At 45.2% G+C, this 23,501-nt stretch overlaps 1 protein-coding gene across 1 annotated transcript in view; it reads right to left on the bottom strand.

Annotated features, from left to right (window-relative positions):
- The window catches only part of LOC127918381 (dedicator of cytokinesis protein 1-like), a 171,534-nt gene that overhangs the window by 21,741 nt on the left and 126,292 nt on the right, over positions 1-23,501 (bottom strand). Inside the window, 1 exon segment of the mRNA XM_052501655.1 lies at positions 14,675-14,778. Coding sequence (XP_052357615.1) covers positions 14,675-14,778 — 104 coding nt within the window.

The raw sequence follows: 23,501 nt of genomic DNA, 5'->3' as shown, positions 1-23,501 counted from the left end.
TACGATGAGGTGGTGTTATATTACCTACCCTGAATATGATGAGGTGGTGTTATATTACCTACCCTGAATACGATGAGGTGGTGTTATATTACCTACCCTGAATACGATGAGGTGGTGTTATATTACCTACCCTGAATACGATGAGGTGGTGTTACATTACCCTGAATACGATGAGGTGGTGTTATATTACCTACCCTGAATACGATGAGGTGGTGTTATATTACCTACCCTGTATACGATGAGGTGGTGTTATATTACCCTGTATATGATGAGGTGGTGTTATATTACCTACCCTGTATACGATGAGGTGGTGTTATATTACCTGTATACGATGAGGTGGTGTTATATTACCCTGAATACGATGAGGTGGTGTTATATTACCTACCCTGAATACGATGAGGTGGTGTTATATTACCTACCCTGAATACGATGAGGTGGTGTTATATTACCTACCCTGAATACGATGAGGTGGTGTTACATTACCCTGAATACGATGAGGTGGTGTTATATTACCTACCCTGAATACGATGAGGTGGTGTTATATTACCTACCCTGTATACGATGAGGTGGTGTTATATTACCCTGTATGTGATGAGGTGGTGTTATATTATCTACCCTGAATACGATGAGGTGGTGTTATATTACCTACCCTGAATACGATGAGGTGGTGTTATATTACCTACCCTGAATACGATGAGGTGGTGTTATATTACCTACCCTGAATACGATGAGGTGGTGTTATATTACCTACCCTGAATACGATGAGGTGGTGTTATATTACCCTGAATACGATGAGGTGGTGTTATATTACCCTGAATACGATGAGGTGGTGTTATATTACCCTGAATACGATGAGGTGGTGTTATATTACCCTGAATACGATGAGGTGGTGTTATATTACCCTGAATACGATGAGGTAGTGTTATATTACCTACCCTGAATACGATGAGGTGGTGTTATATTACCTACCCTGAATACGATGAGGTGGTGTTATATTACCTACCCTGTATACGATGAGGTGGTGTTATATTACCTACCCTGAATACGATGAGGTGGTGTTATATTACCTACCCTGTATACGATGAGGTGGTGTTATATTACCTGCATACGATGAGGTGGTGTTATATTACCTGCATAAAATGAGGTGGTGTTATATTACCTACCCTGTATACGATGAGGTGGTGTTATATTACCTACCCTGAATACGATGAGGTGGTGTTATATTACCTACCCTGAATACGATGAGGTGGTGTTATATTACCTACCCTGTATACGATGAGGTGGTGTTATATTACCCTGAATACGGTGAGGTGGTGTTATATTACCCTGAATACGATGAGGTGGTGTTATATTACCCTGAATATGATGAGGTGGTGTTATATTACCCTGAATATGATGAGGTGGTGTTATATTACCCTGAATATGATGAGGTGGTGTTATATTACCCTGAATACGATGAGGTGGTGTTATATTACCCTGAATACGATGAGGTGGTGTTATATTACCTACCCTGAATACGATGAGGTGGTGTTATATTACCCTGAATACGATGAGGTGGTGTTATATTACCCTGAATACGATGAGGTGGTGTTATATTACCCTGAATATGATGAGGTGGTGTTACATTACCTACCCTGTATACGATGAGGTAGTGTTATATTACCTACCCTGAATACGATGAGGTGGTGTTATATTACCCTGTATACGATGAGGTGGTGTTATATTACCTACCCTGTATACGATGAGGTGGTGTTATATTACCCTGTATACGATGAGGTGGTGTTATATTACCTGTATACGATGAGGTGGTGTTATATTACCTGTATACGATGAGGTGGTGTTATATTACCTACCCTGAATACGATGAGGTGGTGTTATATTACCTACCCTGAATACGATGAGGTGGCGTTATATTACCTACCCTGAATACGATGAGGTGGTGTTATATTACCTACCCTGAATACGATGAGGTGGTGTTATATTACCTACCCTGAATACGATGAGGTGGTGTTATATTACCTACCCTGAATACGATGAGGTGGTGTTACATTACCCTGAATACGATGAGGTGGTGTTATATTACCTACCCTGAATACGATGAGGTGGTGTTATATTACCCTGAATACGATGAGGTGGTGTTATATTACCCTGAATACGATGAGGTGGTGTTATATTACCCTGAATACGATGAGGTAGTGTTATATTACCTACCCTGAATACGATGAGGTGGTGTTATATTACCTACCCTGAATACGATGAGGTGGTGTTATATTACCTACCCTGTATACGATGAGGTGGTGTTATATTACCTACCCTGAATACGATGAGGTGGTGTTATATTACCTACCCTGTATACGATGAGGTGGTGTTATATTACCTGCATACGATGAGGTGGTGTTATATTACCTACCCTGTATACGATGAGGTGGTGTTATATTACCTGTATACGATGTGGTGTTATATTACCTGTATACGATGAGGTGGTGTTATATTACCTACCCTGAATACGATGAGGTGGTGTTATATTACCTACCCTGAATACGATGAGGTGGTGTTATATTACCTACCCTGAATACGATGAGGTGGTGTTATATTACCTACCCTGTATACGATGAGATGGTGTTATATTACCTACCCTGAATACGATGAGGTGGTGTTATATTACCTACCCTGTATACGATGAGGTGGTGTTATATTACCTACCCTGAATACGATGAGGTGGTGTTATATTGCCTAACCTGAATACGATTAGGTAGTGTTATATTACCTACCCTGAATACGATTAGGTGGTGTTATATTACCTACCCTGAATACAATGAGGTGGTGTTATATTACCTACCCTGTATACGATTAGGTAGTGTTATATTACCTACCCTGAATACGATGAGGTGGTGTTATATTACCTACCCTGTATACGATGAGGTGGTGTTATATTACCTGAATACAATGAGGTGGTGTTATATTACCTACCCTGAATACGATGAGGTGGTGTTATATTACCTACCCTGTATACGATTAGGTAGTGTTATATTACCTACCCTGAATACGATGAGGTGGTGTTATATTACCTACCCTGTATACGATGAGGTGGTGTTATATTACCTACCCTGAATACGATGAGGTGGTGTTATATTACCTACCCTGTATACGATTAGGTAGTGTTATATTACCTACCCTGAATACGATGAGGTAGTGTTATATTACCTACCCTGTATACGATGAGGTGGTGTTATATTACCTGAATACAATGAGGTGGTGTTATATTACCTACCCTGAATACAATGAGGTGGTGTTATATTACCTACCCTGAATAAGATGAGGTGGTGTTATATTACCTACCCTGTATACGATTAGGTAGTGTTATATTACCTACCCTGAATACGATGAGGTGGTGTTATATTACCTACCCTGTATACGATGAGGTGGTGTTATATTACCTGAATACAATGAGGTGGTGTTATATTACTTACCCTGTATACGATGAGGTGGTGTTATATTACCTGAATACAATGAGGTGGTGTTATATTACCTACTCTGTATATGATGAGGTGGTGTTATATTACCTACCCTGAATACGATGAGGTGGTGTTATATTACCTACCCTGTATACAATGAGGTGGTGTTATATTGCCTACCCTGAATACGATGAGGTGGTGTTATATTACCTGAATACAATGAGGTGGTGTTATATTACCTACCCTGTATATGATGAGGTGGTGTTATATTACCTGAATACAATGAGGTGGTGTTATATTACCTGCACTGTATACGATGAGGTGGTGTTATATTACCTGCATACAATGAGGTGGTGTTATATCACCTACCCTGAATACGATGAGGTGGTGTTATATTACCTACCCTGTATATGATGAGGTGGTGTTATATTACCTGAATACAATGAGGTGGTGTTATATTACCTGCACTGTATACGATGAGGTGGTGTTATATTACCTGCATATGATGAGGTGGTGTTATATTACCTGAATACAATGAGGTGGTGTTATATTACCTACCCTGTATACGATGAGGTGGTGTTATATTACCTGAATACAATGAGGTGGTGTTATATTACCTACCCTGTATATGATGAGGTGGTGTTATATTACCTGAATACAATGAGGTGGTGTTATATTACCTACCCTGTATGTGATGAGGTGGTGTTATATTACCTGCATACGATGAGGTGGTGTTATATCACCTACCCTGAATACGATGAGGTGGTGTGATATTACCTACCCTGTATATGATGAGGTGGTGTTATATTACCTGCATACGATGAGGTAGTGTTATATTACCTACCCTGAATACGATGAGGTGGTGTGATATTACCTACCCTGAATACGATGAGGTGGTGTGATATTACCTACCCTGAATACAATGAGGTGGTGTGATATTACCTACCCTGTATATGATGAGGTGGTGTTATATTACCTGAATACGATGAGGTGGTGTTATATTACCTGCACTGTATACGATGAGGTGGTGTTATATTACCTGCATATGATGAGGTGGTGTTATATTACCTGAATACAATGAGGTGGTGTTATATTACCTACCCTGTATACGATGAGGTGGTGTTATATTACCTACCCTGAATACGATGAGGTGGTGTTATATTACCTGCACTGTATACGATGAGGTGGTGTTATATTACCTACCCTGTATACGATGAGGTGGTGTTATATTACCTACCCTGTATACGATGAGGTGGTGTTATATTACCTGAATACAATGAGGTGGTGTTATATTACCTACCCTGAATACGATGAGGTGGTGTTATATTACCTACCCTGAATACGATGAGGTAGTGTTATATTACCTGCACTGTATACGATGAGGTGGTGTTATATTACCTACACTGTATACGATGAGGTGGTGTTATATTACCTACCCTGTATATGATGAGGTGGTGTTATATTACCTACCCTGTATATGATGAGGTGGTGTTATATTACCTACCCTGTATACGATGAGGTGGTGTTATATTACCTACCCTGTATACGATGAGGTGGTGTTATATTACCTACCCTGAATACGATGAGGTGGTGTTATATTACCTACCCTGTATACGATGAGGTGGTGTTATATTACCTACCCTGTATACGATGAGGTGGTGTTATATTACCTACCCTGTATATGATGAGGTGGTGTTATATTACCTACCCTGTATACGATGAGGTGGTGTTATATTACCTACCCTGTATATGATGAGGTGGTGTTATATTACCTACCCTGTATATGATGAGGTGGTGTTATATTACCTACCCTGTATACGATGAGGTGGTGTTATATTACCTACCCTGAATACGATGAGGTGGTGTTATATTACCTACCCTGAATACGATGAGGTGGTGTTATATTACCCTGAATACGATGAGGTGGTGCTATATTACCTACCCTGTATACGATGAGGTGGTGTTATATTGCCTACCCTGTATACGATGAGGTGGTGTTATATTACCTACCCTGTATACGATGAGGTGGTGTTATATTACCTACCCTGTATACGATGAGGTGGTGTTATATTACCTACCCTGTATACGATGAGGTGGTGTTATATTACCTACCCTGTATACGATGAGGTGGTGTTATATTATCTGTATACGATGAGGTGGTGTTATATTACCCTGAATATGATGAGGTGGTGTTATATTACCCTGAATACGATGAGGTGGTGTTATATTACCCTGAATACGATGAGGTGGTGTTATATTACCCTGAATACGATGAGGTGGTGTTATATTACCCTGAATATGATGAGGTAGTGTTATATTACCTACCATGTATACGATGAGGTGGTGTTATATTACCTACCCTGAATACGATGAGGTGGTGTTATATTACCAACCCTGAATACGATGAGGTGGTGTTATATTACCCTGAATATGATGAGGTGGTGTTATATTACCCTGAATACGATGAGGTGGTGTTATATTACCCTGAATACGATGAGGTGGTGTTATATTACCCTGAATACGATGATGTGGTGTTATATTACCCTGAATATGATGAGGTAGTGTTATATTACCTACCCTGTATACGATGAGGTGGTGTTATATTACCTGTATACGATGAGGTGGTGTTATATTACCTGTATACGATGAGGTGGTGTTATATTACCTACCCTGAATACGATGAGGTGGTGTTATATTACCTACCCTGAATATGATGAGGTGGTGTTATATTACCTACCCTGTATATGATGGGGTGGTGTTATATTACCTACCCTGTATACGATGAGGTGGTGTTATATTACCTACCCTGAATACGATGAGGTGGTGTTATATTACCTACCCTGAATACGATGAGGTGGTGTTATATTACCTGTATACGATGAGGTGGTGTTATATTACCTGAATACAATGAGGTGGTGTTATATTACCTACCCTGTATACGATGAGGTGGTGTTATATTACCTGTATACGATGAGGTGGTGTTATATTACCTACCCTGAATACGATGAGGTGGTGTTATATTACCTGTATACGATGAGGTGGTGTTATATTACCTGAATACAATGAGGTGGTGTTATATTACCTGCACTGTATACGATGAGGTGGTGTTATATTACCTACCCTGTATACGATGAGGTGGTGTTATATTACCTACCCTGAATACGATGAGGTGGTGTTATATTACCCTGAATACGATGAGGTGGTGTTATATTACCCTGAATATGATGAGGTAGTGTTATATTACCTACCCTGTATACGATGAGGTGGTGTTATATTACCTACCCTGAATACGATGAGGTGGTGTTATATTACCTACCCTGAATACGATGAGGTGGTGTTATATTACCTACCCTGTATACGATGAGGTGGTGTTATATTACCTACCCTGAATACGATGAGGTGGTGTTATATTACCTACCCTGTATACGATGAGGTGGTGTTATATTACCTACCCTGAATACGATGAGGTGGTGTTATATTACCTACCCTGTATACGATGAGGTGGTGTTATATTACCTGTATACGATGAGGTGGTGTTATACTACCTACCCTGTATACGATGAGGTGGTGTTATATTACCTGTATACGATGAGGTGGTGTTATATTACCTACCCTGTATACGATGAGGTGGTGTTATATTACCTACCCTGTATACGATGAGGTAGTGTTATATTACCTACCCTGAATACGATGAGGTGGTGTTATATTACCTACCCTGAATACGATGAGGTGGTGTTATATTACCTACCCTGTATACGATGAGGTGGTGTTATATTACCTACCCTGTATACGATGAGGTGGTGTTATATTACCTACCCTGTATACGATGAGGTGGTGTTATATTACCTGCCCTGAATACGATGAGGTGGTGTTATATTACCTACCCTGAATACAATGAGGTGGTGTTATATTACTTACATACGATGAGGTGGTGTTATATTACCTACCCTGTATACGATGAGGTGGTGTTATATTACCTGCCCTGAATACGATGAGGTGGTGTTATATTACCTACCCTGTATACGATGAGGTGGTGTTATACTACCTGCATATGATGAGGTGGTGTTATATTACCTGAATACAATGAGGTGGTGTTATATTACCTACCCTGTATACGATGAGGTGGTGTTATATTACCTACCCTGAATACGATGAGGTGGTGTTATATTACCTGCACTGTATACGATGAGGTGGTGTTATATTACCTACCCTGTATACGATGAGGTGGTGTTATATTACCTACCCTGTATACGATGAGGTGGTGTTATATTACCTGAATACAATGAGGTGGTGTTATATTACCTACCCTGAATACGATGAGGTGGTGTTATATTACCTACCCTGTATACGATGAGGTGGTGTTATATTACCTGAATACAATGAGGTGGTGTTATATTACCTACCCTGAATACGATGAGGTGGTGTTATATTACCTACCCTGAATACGATGAGGTAGTGTTATATTACCTGCACTGTATACGATGAGGTGGTGTTATATTACCTACACTGTATACGATGAGGTGGTGTTATATTACCTACCCTGTATATGATGAGGTGGTGTTATATTACCTACCCTGTATATGATGAGGTGGTGTTATATTACCTACCCTGTATACGATGAGGTGGTGTTATATTACCTACCCTGTATACGATGAGGTGGTGTTATATTACCTACCCTGAATACGATGAGGTGGTGTTATATTACCTACCCTGTATACGATGAGGTGGTGTTATATTACCTACCCTGTATACGATGAGGTGGTGTTATATTACCTACCCTGTATACGATGAGGTGGTGTTATATTACCTACCCTGTATACGATGAGGTGGTGTTATATTACCTACCCTGTATATGATGAGGTGGTGTTATATTACCTACCCTGTATATGATGAGGTGGTGTTATATTACCTACCCTGTATACGATGAGGTGGTGTTATATTACCTACCCTGAATACGATGAGGTGGTGTTATATTACCTACCCTGAATACGATGAGGTGGTGTTATATTACCTGTATACGATGAGGTGGTGTTATATTACCTGAATACAATGAGGTGGTGTTATATTACCTACCCTGTATACGATGAGGTGGTGTTATATTACCTGTATACGATGAGGTGGTGTTATATTACCTACCCTGAATACGATGAGGTGGTGTTATATTACCTGTATACGATGAGGTGGTGTTATATTACCTGAATACAATGAGGTGGTGTTATATTACCTGCACTGTATACGATGAGGTGGTGTTATATTACCTACCCTGTATACGATGAGGTGGTGTTATATTACCTACCCTGAATACGATGAGGTGGTGTTATATTACCCTGAATACGATGAGGTGGTGTTATATTACCCTGAATATGATGAGGTAGTGTTATATTACCTACCCTGTATACGATGAGGTGGTGTTATATTACCTACCCTGAATACGATGAGGTGGTGTTATATTACCTACCCTGTATACGATGAGGTGGTGTTATATTACCTACCCTGAATACGATGAGGTGGTGTTATATTACCTACCCTGTATACGATGAGGTGGTGTTATATTACCTACCCTGAATACGATGAGGTGGTGTTATATTACCTACCCTGTATACGATGAGGTGGTGTTATATTACCTACCCTGAATACGATGAGGTGGTGTTATATTACCTACCCTGTATACGATGAGGTGGTGTTATATTACCTGTATACGATGAGGTGGTGTTATACTACCTACCCTGTATACGATGAGGTGGTGTTATATTACCTGTATACGATGAGGTGGTGTTATATTACCTACCCTGTATACGATGAGGTGGTGTTATATTACCTACCCTGTATACGATGAGGTAGTGTTATATTACCTACCCTGAATACGATGAGGTGGTGTTATATTACCTACCCTGAATACGATGAGGTGGTGTTATATTACCTACCCTGTATACGATGAGGTGGTGTTATATTACCTACCCTGTATACGATGAGGTGGTGTTATATTACCTACCCTGTATACGATGAGGTGGTGTTATATTACCTGCCCTGAATACGATGAGGTGGTGTTATATTACCTACCCTGAATACAATGAGGTGGTGTTATATTACTTACATACGATGAGGTGGTGTTATATTACCTACCCTGTATACGATGAGGTGGTGTTATATTACCTGCCCTGAATACGATGAGGTGGTGTTATATTACCTACCCTGTATACGATGAGGTGGTGTTATACTACCTACCCTGAATACGATGAGGTGGTGTTATATTACCTACCCTGTATACGATGAGGTGGTGTTATATTACCTGCATACGATGAGGTGGTGTTATATTACCTACCCTGTATACGATGAGGTGGTGTTATACTACCTACCCTGAATACGATGAGGTGGTGTTATATTACCTACCCTGTATACGATGAGGTGGTGTTATATTACCCTGAATACGATGAGGTGGTGTTATATTACCTACCCTGAATACGATGAGGTGGTGTTATATTACCTGAATACGATGAGGTGGTGTTATATTACCTGAATACGATGAGGTGGTGTTATATTACCTGAATACGATGAGGTAGTGTTATACTACCTACCCTGAATACGATGAGGTGGTGTTATATTACCCTGAATATGATGAGGTAGTGTTATATTACCTACCCTGTATACGATGAGGTGGTGTTATATTACCTACCCTGAATACGATGAGGTGGTGTTATATTACCTACCCTGAATACGATGAGGTGGTGTTATATTACCTACCCTGTATACGATGAGGTGGTGTTATATTACCTACCCTGAATACGATGAGGTGGTGTTATATTACCTACCCTGTATACGATGAGGTGGTGTTATATTACCTACCCTGAATACGATGAGGTGGTGTTATATTACCTACCCTGTATACGATGAGGTGGTGTTATATTACCTGTATACGATGAGGTGGTGTTATACTACCTACCCTGTATACGATTAGGTGGTGTTATATTACCTGTATACGATGAGGTGGTGTTATATTACCTACCCTGTATACGATGAGGTGGTGTTATATTACCTACCCTGTATACGATGAGGTAGTGTTATATTACCTACCCTGAATGATGAGTGGTGTTATATTACCTACCCTGAATACGATGAGGTGGTGTTATATTACCTACCCTGTATACGATGAGGTGGTGTTATATTACCTACCCTGTATACGATGAGGTGGTGTTATATTACCTACCCTGTATACGATGAGGTGGTGTTATATTACCTGCCCTGAATACGATGAGGTGGTGTTATATTACCTACCCTGAATACAATGAGGTGGTGTTATATTACTTACATACGATGAGGTGGTGTTATATTACCTACCCTGTATACGATGAGGTGGTGTTATATTACCTGCCCTGAATACGATGAGGTGGTGTTATATTACCTACCCTGTATACGATGAGGTGGTGTTATACTACCTGCATATGATGAGGTGGTGTTATATTACCTGAATACAATGAGGTGGTGTTATATTACCTACCCTGTATACGATGAGGTGGTGTTATATTACCTACCCTGAATACGATGAGGTGGTGTTATATTACCTGCACTGTATACGATGAGGTGGTGTTATATTACCTACCCTGTATACGATGAGGTGGTGTTATATTACCTACCCTGTATACGATGAGGTGGTGTTATATTACCTGAATACAATGAGGTGGTGTTATATTACCTACCCTGAATACGATGAGGTGGTGTTATATTACCTACCCTGTATACGATGAGGTGGTGTTATATTACCTGAATACAATGAGGTGGTGTTATATTACCTACCCTGAATACGATGAGGTGGTGTTATATTACCTACCCTGAATACGATGAGGTAGTGTTATATTACCTGCACTGTATACGATGAGGTGGTGTTATATTACCTACACTGTATACGATGAGGTGGTGTTATATTACCTACCCTGTATACGATGAGGTGGTGTTATATTACCTACCCTGTATACGATGAGGTGGTGTTATATTACCTACCCTGTATATGATGAGGTGGTGTTATATTACCTACCCTGTATATGATGAGGTGGTGTTATATTACCTACCCTGTATACGATGAGGTGGTGTTATATTACCTACCCTGAATACGATGAGGTGGTGTTATATTACCTACCCTGAATACGATGAGGTGGTGTTATATTACCCTGAATACGATGAGGTGGTGTTATATTACCTACCCTGTATACGATGAGGTGGTGTTATATTGCCTACCCTGTATACGATGAGGTGGTGTTATATTACCTACCCTGTATACGATGAGGTGGTGTTATATTACCTACCCTGTATACGATGAGGTGGTGTTATATTACCTACCCTGTATACGATGAGGTGGTGTTATATTACCTACCCTGTATACGATGAGGTGGTGTTATATTATCTGTATACGATGAGGTGGTGTTATATTACCCTGAATATGATGAGGTGGTGTTATATTACCCTGAATACGATGAGGTGGTGTTATATTACCCTGAATACGATGAGGTGGTGTTATATTACCCTGAATACGATGAGGTGGTGTTATATTACCCTGAATATGATGAGGTAGTGTTATATTACCTACCATGTATACGATGAGGTGGTGTTATATTACCTACCCTGAATACGATGAGGTGGTGTTATATTACCTACCCTGAATACGATGAGGTGGTGTTATATTACCCTGAATATGATGAGGTGGTGTTATATTACCCTGAATACGATGAGGTGGTGTTATATTACCCTGAATACGATGAGGTGGTGTTATATTACCCTGAATACGATGAGGTGGTGTTATATTACCCTGAATATGATGAGGTAGTGTTATATTACCTACCCTGTATACGATGAGGTGGTGTTATATTACCTGTATACGATGAGGTGGTGTTATATTACCTGTATACGATGAGGTGGTGTTATATTACCTACCCTGAATACGATGAGGTGGTGTTATATTACCTACCCTGAATATGATGAGGTGGTGTTATATTACCTACCCTGTATACGATGGGGTGGTGTTATATTACCTACCCTGTATACGATGAGGTGGTGTTATATTACCTACCCTGAATACGATGAGGTGGTGTTATATTACCTACCCTGAATACGATGAGGTGGTGTTATATTACCTGTATACGATGAGGTGGTGTTATATTACCTGAATACAATGAGGTGGTGTTATATTACCTACCCTGTATACGATGAGGTGGTGTTATATTACCTGTATACGATGAGGTGGTGTTATATTACCTACCCTGAATACGATGAGGTGGTGTTATATTACCTGTATACGATGAGGTGGTGTTATATTACCTGAATACAATGAGGTGGTGTTATATTACCTGCACTGTATACGATGAGGTGGTGTTATATTACCTACCCTGTATACGATGAGGTGGTGTTATATTACCTACCCTGAATACGATGAGGTGGTGTTATATTACCCTGAATACGATGAGGTGGTGTTATATTACCCTGAATATGATGAGGTAGTGTTATATTACCTACCCTGTATACGATGAGGTGGTGTTATATTACCTACCCTGAATACGATGAGGTGGTGTTATATTACCTACCCTGTATACGATGAGGTGGTGTTATATTACCTACCCTGAATACGATGAGGTGGTGTTATATTACCTACCCTGTATACGATGAGGTGGTGTTATATTACCTACCCTGAATACGATGAGGTGGTGTTATATTACCTACCCTGTATACGATGAGGTGGTGTTATATTACCTACCCTGAATACGATGAGGTGGTGTTATATTACCTACCCTGTATACGATGAGGTGGTGTTATATTACCTGTATACGATGAGGTGGTGTTATACTACCTACCCTGTATACGATGAGGTGGTGTTATATTACCTGTATACGATGAGGTGGTGTTATATTACCTACCCTGTATACGATGAGGTGGTGTTATATTACCTACCCTGTATACGATGAGGTAGTGTTATATTACCTACCCTGAATACGATGAGGTGGTGTTATATTACCTACCCTGAATACGATGAGGTGGTGTTATATTACCTACCCTGTATACGATGAGGTGGTGTTATATTACCTACCCTGTATACGATGAGGTGGTGTTATATTACCTGCCCTGAATACGATGAGGTGGTGTTATATTACCTACCCTGAATACAATGAGGTGGTGTTATATTACTTACATACGATGAGGTGGTGTTATATTACCTACCCTGTATACGATGAGGTGGTGTTATATTACCTGCCCTGAATACGATGAGGTGGTGTTATATTACCTACCCTGTATACGATGAGGTGGTGTTATACTACCTACCCTGAATACGATGAGGTGGTGTTATATTACCTACCCTGTATACGATGAGGTGGTGTTATATTACCTGCATACGATGAGGTGGTGTTATATTACCTACCCTGTATACGATGAGGTGGTGTTATACTACCTACCCTGAATACGATGAGGTGGTGTTATATTACCTACCCTGTATACGATGAGGTGGTGTTATATTACCCTGAATACGATGAGGTGGTGTTATATTACCTACCCTGAATACGATGAGGTGGTGTTATATTACCTGAATACGATGAGGTGGTGTTATATTACCTGATGATGAGGTGGTGTTATATTACCTGAATACGATGAGGTGGTGTTATATTACCTGAATACGATGAGGTAGTGTTATACTACCTACCCTGAATACGATGAGGTGGTGTTATATTACCAAACCCGGAATACGATGAGGTGGTGTTATATTACCTACCCTGAATACGATGAGGTAGTGTTATATTACCTGAATACGATGAGGTGGTGTTATATTACCTGTATACGATGAGGTGGTGTTATATTACCTACCCTGAATACGATGAGGTGGTGTTATATTACCTGCCCTGAATACGATGAGGTAGTGTTATATTACCTGAATACGATGAGGTGGTGTTATATTACCTGTATACGATGAGGTGGTGTTATATTACCTACCCTGAATACGATGAGGTGGTGTTATATTACCTACCCTGAATACGATGAGGTGGTGTTATATTACCTACCCTGAATACGATGAGGTGGTGTTATATTACCTACCCTGAATACGATGAGGTGGTGTTATATTACCTACCCTGAATACAATGAGGTGGTGTTATATTACCTACCCTGAATACAATGAGGTGGTGTTATATTACCTACCCTGTATACGATGAGGTGGTGTTATATTACCTACCCTGTATATTACATACCTTGTATACGATGAGATCGTGCTCTCCGTCCCTCAGGGTCGTCCCATCGTACCTCATCAGCTTCACAAACGACAGGGCGAATATCTTCTCCGATTTGTCTTTAGCTGCAGGGGGAGGAAAGGATATCACCAGTTAGAGCCCCGCCCACTGAACCAGACAACCAGTTAGAGCCCCGCCCACTGAACCAGACAACCAGTTAGAGCCCCGCCCACTGAACCAGACAACCAGTTAGAGCCCAGGCCCACTGAACCAGACAACCAGTTATAGAGCCCAGGCCCACTGAACCAGACAACCAGTTAGAGCCCCGCCCACTGAACCAGACAACCAGTTAGAGCCCAGGCCCACTGAACCAGACAACCAGTTAGAGCCCCGCCCACCGAACCAGACAACCAGTTAGAGCCCCGCCCACTGAACCAGACAACCAGTTAGAGCCCAGGTCCACTGAACCAGACAACCAGTTAGAGCCCCGCCCACTGAACCAGACAACCAGTTAGTGCCCCGCCCACCGAACCAGACAACCAGTTAGAGCCCCGCCCACTGAACCAGACAACCAGTTAGAGCCCCGCCCACTGAACCAGACAACCAGTTAGAGCCCCGCCCACTGAACCAGACAACCAGTTAGAGCCCAGGCCCACTGAACCAGACAACCAGTTATAGAGCCCAGGCCCACTGAACCAGACAACCAGTTAGAGCCCCGCCCACTGAACCAGACAACCAGTTAGAGCCCAGGCCCACTGAACCAGACAACCAGTTAGAGCCCCGCCCACCGAACCAGACAACCAGTTAGAGCCCCGCCCACTGAACCAGACAACCAGTTAGAGCCCAGGTCCACTGAACCAGACAACCAGTTAGAGCCCCGCCCACTGAACCAGACAACCAGTTAGAGCCCCGCCCACTGCCCAACCAGTTAGAACCCCACTGAACCAGACAACCAGTTAGAGCCCCACCCACTGAACCAGACAACCAGTTAGAGCCCCGCCCACTGAACCAGACAACCAGTTAGAGCCCCGCCCACTGAACCAGACAACCAGTTAGAGCCCCGCCCACTGAACCAGACAACCAGTTAGAGCCCCGCCCACTGAACCAGACAACCAGTTAGAGCCCAGGCCCACTGAACCAGACAACCAGTTAGAGCCCCGCCCACTGAACCAGACAACCAGTTAGAGCCCCGCCCACTGAACCAGACAACCAGTTAGAACCCCACTGAACCAGACAACCAGTTAGAGCCCCGCCCACTGAACCAGACAACCAGTTAGAGCCCCGGCCCACTGAACCAGAAAACCAGTTAGAGCCCAGGCCCACTGAACCAGACAACCAGTTAGAGCCCCGCCCACTGAACCAGACAACCAGTTAGAGCCCCGCCCACTGAACCAGACAACCAGTTAGAGCCCCGCCCACTGAACCAGACAACCAGTTATAGAGTCCAGGCCCACTGAACCAGACAACAAGTTAGAGCCCCGCCCACTGAACCAGACAACCAGTTAGAGCCCCGCCCACTGAACCAGACAACAAGTTAGGGGCCCAGCCCACTGAACCAGACAACCAGTTAGAGCTCCGCCCACTGAACCAGACAACCAGTTAGAGCCCAGGCCCACTGAACCAGACAACCAGTTAGAGCCCCGCCCACTGAACCAGACAACCAGTTATAGAGCCCAGGCCCACTGAACCAGACAACCAGTTAGAGCCCCACCCACTGAACCAGACAACCAGTTAGAGCCCCGCCCACTAAACCAGACAACCAGTTAGAGCCCCGCCCACTAAACCAGACAACCAGTTAGAACCCCGCCCACTGAACCAGACAACCAGTTAGAGCCCCGCCCACTGAACCAGACAACCAGTTAGAGCCCAGGCCCACTGAACCAGACAACCAGTTAGAGCCCCGCCCACTGAACCAGACAACAAGTTAGAGCCCCGCCCACTGAACCAGACAACCAGTTAGAGCCCCGCCCACTAAACCAGACAACCAGTTAGAGCCCCGCCCACTAAACCAGACAACCAGTTAGAACCCCGCCCACTGAACCAGACAACCAGTTATAGAGCCCAGGCCCACTGAACAAGACAACCAGTTAGAGCCCCGCCCACTGAACCAGACAACCAGTTAGAGCCCCGCCCACTAAACCAGACAACCAGTTAGAGCCCCGCCCACTAAACCAGACAACCAGTTAGAACCCCGCCCACTGAACCAGACAACCAGTTAGAGCCCCGCCCACTGAACCAGACAACCAGTTAGAGAGCCCAGGCCCACTGAACCAGACAACCAGTTATAGAGCCCAGGCCCACTGAACCAGACAACCAGTTATAGAGCCCAGGCCCACTGAACAAGACAACCAGTTAGAGCCCCACCCACTGAACCAGACAACCAGTTAGAGCCCCGCCCACTGAACCAGAAAACCAGTTAGAGCCCAGGCCCACTGAACCAGACAACCAGTTAGAGCCCCGCCCACTGAACCAGACAACCAGTTAGAGCCCCGCCCACTGAACAAGACAACCAGTTAGAGCCCCACCCACTGAACCAGACAACCAGTTAGAGCCCCGCCCACTGAACCAGAAAACCAGTTAGAGCCCAGGCCAACTGAACAAGACAACCAGTTAGAGCCCCACCCACTGAACCAGACAACCAGTTAGAGCCCCGCCCACTGAACCAGAAAACCAGTTAGAGCCCAGGCCCACTGAACCAGACAACCAGTTAGAGCCCCGCCCACTGAACCAGACAACCAGTTAGAGCCCCGCCCACTGAACAAGACAACCAGTTAGAGCCCCACCCACTGAACAAGACAACCAGTTAGAGCCCCACCCACTGAACCAGACAACCAGTTAGAGCCCCGCCCACTGAACCAGAAAACCAGTTAGAGCCCAGGCCCACTGAACAAGACAACCAGTTAGAGCCCCACCCACTGAACCAGACAACCAGTTAGAGCCCCGCCCACTGAACCAGAAAACCAGTTAGAGCCCAGGCCCACTGAACCAGACAACCAGTTAGAGCCCCGCCCACTGAACCAGACAACCAGTTATAGAGCCCAGGCCCACTGAACCAGACAACAAGTTAGAGCCCCGCCCACTGAACCAGACAACCAGTTAGAGCCCCGCCCACTGAACCAGACAACCAGTTAGAGCCCCGCCCACTGAACCAGACAGCCAGTTAGAGCCCCGCCCACTGAACCAGACAACCAGTTAGGGGCCCAGCCCACTGAACCAGACAACCAGTTAGAGCTCCGCCCACTGAACCAGACAACCAGTTAGAGCCCAGGCCCACTGAACCAGACAACCAGTTAGAGCCCCGCCCACTGAACCAGACAACCAGTTAGAGCCCCGCCCACTGAACCAGACAACCAGTTAGAGCCCCGCCCACTGAACCAGACAACCAGTTAGAGCCCCGCCCACTGAACCAGACAACCAGTTAGAGCCCCGCCCACTGAACCAGACAACCAGTTATAGAGCCCAGGCCCACTGAACCAGACAACAAGTTAGAGCCCCGCCCACTGAACCAGACAACCAGTTCGAGCCCCGCCCACTGAACCAGACAACCAGTTAGAGCCCCGCCCACTGAACCAGACAGCCAGTTAGAGCCCCGCCCACTGAACCAGACAACCAGTTAGGGCCCAGCCCACTGAACCAGACAACCAGTTAGAGCTCCGCCCACTGAACCAGACAACCAGTTAGAGCCCCGCCCACTGAACCAGACAACCAGTTAGAGCCCCGCCCACTGAACCAGACAACCAGTTAGAGCCCCGCCCACTAAACCAGACAACCAGTTAGAGCCCCGCCCACTAAACCAGACAACCAGTTAGAGCCCCGCCCACTAAACCAGACAACCAGTTAGAACCCCGCCCACTGAACCAGACAACCAGTTAGAGCCCCGCCCACTGAACCAGACAACCAGTTAGAGCCCAGGCCCACTGAACCAGACAACCAGTTATAGAGCCCAGGCCCACTGAACCAGACAACCAGTTAGAGCCCCACCCACTGAACCAGACAACCAGTTAGAGCCCCGCCCACTGAACCAGACAACCAGTTAGAGCCCCGCCCACTGAACCAGACAACTAGAACACAACACACATGAATCATACACAATCCGGTCCTCAGTCAGGACACATAGGAGTCCAATAATCTGAACTGCAATAATTGTGTTGTATCCAGTCCATATGGCAGAGTGTATTCTCGCTACATCTTCACTACACTATCCCCCAGGGAGAATGATGTAAACACACTGTATAATCAGAGTGTATTCTCGCTACATCTTCACTACACTATCCCCCAGGGAGAATGATGTCAGCATACTGTATATTCAGAGTGTATTCTCGCTACATCTTCACTACACTATCCCCCAGGGAGAATGATGTCAGCATACTGTATATTCAGAGTGTATTCTCGCTACATCTTCACTACACTATCCCCCAGGGAGAATGATGTCAGCACACTCTATATTCAGAGTGTATTCTCGCTACATCTACGACTACACTATCCCCCAGGGAGAATGATGTCAGCACACTGTATAATCAGAGTGTATTCTCGCTACATCTTCGCTACACTATCCCCCAGGGAGAATGATGTCAGCATACTGTATAATCAGAGTGTATTCTCGCTACATCTTCGACTACACTATCCCCCAGGGAGAATGATGTCAGCATACTGTATATTCAGAGTGTATTCTCGCTACATCTTCGACTACACTATCCCCCAGGGAGAATGATGTCAGCATACTGTATATTCAGAGTGTATTCTCGCTACATCTTCGACTACACTATCCCCCAGGGAGAATGATGTCAGCATACTGTATATTCAGAGTGTATTCTCGCTACATCTTCACTACACTATCCCCCAGGGACATGATGTCAGCATACTGTATATTCAGAGTGTATTCTCACCAGGGAGAATGATGTCAGCATACTCTTCGATTCTCGCTACACTATCCCCCAGGGAGAATGATGTCAGCATACTGTATATTCAGAGTGTATTCTCGCTACATCTTCGACTACACTATCCCCCAGGGAGAATGATGTCAGCATACTGTATATTCAGAGTGTATTCTCGCTACATCTTCGCTACACTATCCCCCAGGGAGAATGATGTCAGCATACTGTATATTCAGAGTGTATTCTCGCTACATCTTCACTACACTATCCCCCAGGGAGAATGATGTCAGCACACTGTATATTCAGAGTGTATTCTCGCTACACTATCCCCCAGGGAGAATGATGTCAGCACACTGTATATTCAGAGTGTATTCTCGCTACACTATCCCCCAGGGAGAATGATGTCAGCACACTGTATATTCAGAGTGTATTCTCGCTACACTATCCCCCAGGGAGAATGATGTCAGCACACTGTATATTCTGACCAGACCCTGAGGGTACCACATAGACAATAGAACAGTATTTGTGAAGCAGCCTCCGTGTGGGTCCTATATAAACAAGACCCTGAGGGTACCACATAGACAATAGAACAGTATTTGTGAAGCAGCCTCCGTGTGGGTCCTATAGAAACAAGACCCTGAGGGTACCACATAGACAATAGAACAGTATTTGTGAAGCAGCCTCCGTGTGGGTCCTATATAAACCGAGAGGAGAGTACCACATAGACCATAGAACAGTATTTGTGAAGCAGCCTCCGTGTGGGTCCTATAGAAACAAGACCCTGAGGGTACCACATAGACAATAGAACAGTATTTGTGAAGCAGCCTCCGTGTGGGTCCTATAGAAACAAGACCCTGAGGGTACCACATAGACAATAGAACAGTATTTGTGAAGCAGCCTCCGTGTGGGTCCTATAGAAACAAGACCCTGAGGGTACCATATAGACCATAGAACAGTATCTGTGAAGCAGCCTCCGTGTGGGTCCTATAGAAACAAGACCCTGAGGGTACCACATAGACAATAGAACAGTATTTGTGAAGCAGCCTCCGTGTGGGTCCTATAGAAACAAGACCCTGAGGGTACCACATAGACCATAGAACAGTATTTGTGAAGCAGCCTCCGTGTGGGTCCTATAGAAACCGAGAGGAGAGTAACGGCTGTGTCCGGATGGGACCGAAATACATCACTATCACAGATCAACAAGCTCAGATTTACGTGACGTTCAGGAGCGTGATTCACCGGGAGCATCTGGTGCATTCAATCTGTATAAATCAACGTATTGGTTTTCTACCCGTAGCCTGGCGCGGTGAATAATCGCTCTGCTCGCTGGACTGGAAGACAACCAATAGAAAGATAGAAGAGGACTACGTACGGTATGTATGCTGCAGAATCAGGAGAGGAGTGGAGTCACTACGCAATGACTTCCCATCAGACACAAACACAGAGTCACAGATTAAAACAGCTGGGAGTCAGTGGATTATTCTGTCCAGAAACCTGTACATCTCAGCTGTTCACTGACCTAGAATGAACCCTCTGAAATGTACTCTCTCTCTCCCCATACCTCCTATACACTGAATGATAACATCGTCCCCAACAGGTGAATAGGGCAGGATGGGAAATATCAGCCATCAAACATGCCTCAGGTAGGTAATCATCCAACCTGAGCCAGAAAGACAAGGCAATTAACTATACTGAAGGAAAATTAGTTAAAAACGCAACTTGCAACAATTTATAGGATTTTACTGAATTACAGTTCAAAGAAGGAAAATTGTCCATTTAAATAAAGTCATTAGACCCTAATCTATGGATTTCACTTGACTGGGCAGGGCACAGCCTGACTGGCTGGCTGAGTGACTGACTGGCTGGCTGAGTGGCTGGCTGGCTGGCCGAGTGGCTGGCTGGCTGGCCGAGTGGCTGGCTGGCTGGCTGGCCGAGTGGCTGGCTGGCTGTGACTGGCTGGCTGGCTGGCTGGCTGAGTGACTGACTGGCTGGCTGAGTGACTGACTGGCTGGCCGAGTGACTGGCTGGCTGGCTGGCTGGCTGGCAGTGACTGGCTGGCTGGCCGAGTGACTGGCTGGCTGGCCGAGTGACTGACTGGCTGGCCGAGTGACTGACTGGCTGGCCGAGTGACTGACTGGCTGGCTGAGTGACTGGCTGGCTGAGTGTATGAGAAGTAAACCGTGCTAGAGGATTAGTCTTTGCTGAAGCCCACAACAGTGTGTGTGTGTCAATGCTGAAGGAGAGGACGGATAGCTTCACCCTAAATACAGAACGTTTCAAACAGACAACCCCCAGTCCAGGCTGTCTGGACCTGCTAATTGATCGTTTTGCATACGGCCGCCTCTCCCAGCTCGTCTTGGCTGGACTAACTGTTAATACACCATGAGGCGAGCAGATGGAGCAACAAGGTTGCCAGGACAGCCTTCCTCAGCCCTGTTCCACACCCATAAACATTAAAAACACCAACAAAAATAAATACATACATTTAGAATGGAGTCCCTTCAGCCAGGCGGACGCCTTTCCCAACATACAAATGAGCAGTTAGAGGCTACCGACAGCTCCCAGCCCGGGCCCCACCAGCCCGGGACCCACCGACAGCCAGCCCGGGCCCCACCGACAGCCAGCCCGGGCCCCACCGACAGCCAGCCCGAGCCCCACCGACAGCCAGCCCGGGCCCCACCGACAGCCAGCCCGGGCCCCACCGACTGCCAGCCCAGGGCCCCACCGACAGCCAGCCCGGGCCCCACCGACAGCCAGCCCCCCACCGAGCCCCACCGACAGCCAGCCCGGGCCCCACCGAGCCCGGGCCCCACCGACAGCCAGCCCGGGCCCCACCGACAGCCAGCCCGGGCCCCACCGACAGCCAGCCCGGGCCCCACCGACAGCCAGCCCGGGCCCCACCGACAGCCAGCCCGGGCCCCACCGACAGCCAGCCCGGCCATTCCAACAGAATAACATGAATCCATGTAGGGGCCCCATTCCACAATTAAAGTGACACAGGGTGAACTGTATAGTAATTGTTATGACCAGGGCTTCTGTCCTAAATGGCCTCCTGTTCCCTATGAGTGCCAGGATGTAGGGCCAGGACCCAGTCTGCTTGACTTGGGCCCCACTGGGGACAGGTCAGGAGCCAATTGCCAGTATTTATGAATTCATTGTCTGAATAATTGTATGAATTTAAATTTAGGCTAGTAGCCTAGTGGTCTAAATTATGAATTTATATTTGTGCTCATGGCCTAGGGTGGTATAGTGGTCCATGAATTTAAATGTGTGCTCGTGGCCTAGTGATATAAGTTACTGTCACTGTCACCCTCACTCCATCTTTCCCCACTGTCATCCTCTCTCCATCTTTCCCCACTGTCACCCTGTCTCCATCTTTCCCCACTGTCACCCCCTCTCCATACTGTCATCCTCTCCATCTTTCCCCACTGTCATCCTCTCTCCATCTTTCCCCACTGTCATCCTCTCTCCATCTTTCGCCACTGTCACCCTCTCTCATCTTACCCCACTGTCATCCTCTCTCCATCTTTCCCCACTGTCACCCTCTCTCTCCATCTTTCCCCACTGTCATCCTCTCTCTCCCTCTTTCCCCACTGTCATCCTCTCTCCATCTTTCCCCACTGTCACCCTCTCTCCATCTTTCCCCACTGTCATCCCCTCTCCATCTTTCCCCACTGTCACCCTCTCTCCCCACTGTCACCCCTCTCCATCTTTCCCCACTGTCACCCTCTCTCCCCACTGTCATCCCCTCTCCATCTTTCCCCACTGTCACCCCTCTCCATCTTTCCCCACTGTCATCCTCTCCATCCATCCCCACTGTCACCCCTCTCCATCTTTCCCCACTGTCATCCTCCATCCATCCCCCACTGTCACCCTCTCTCCCCACTGTCATCCCTCTCTCCATCTTTCCCCACTGTCACCCTCTCTCCCCACTGTCATCCCCTCTCCATCCATCCCCACTGTCACCCCTCTCC

This window comes from Oncorhynchus keta, unplaced genomic scaffold, assembly GCF_023373465.1.
Source record: "Oncorhynchus keta strain PuntledgeMale-10-30-2019 unplaced genomic scaffold, Oket_V2 Un_contig_14081_pilon_pilon, whole genome shotgun sequence".
NCBI lineage: Eukaryota > Metazoa > Chordata > Actinopteri > Salmoniformes > Salmonidae > Oncorhynchus > Oncorhynchus keta.
Note: the sequence above shows the minus strand (reverse complement) of the source record. Positions and strands in the feature narration are given on the sequence as shown.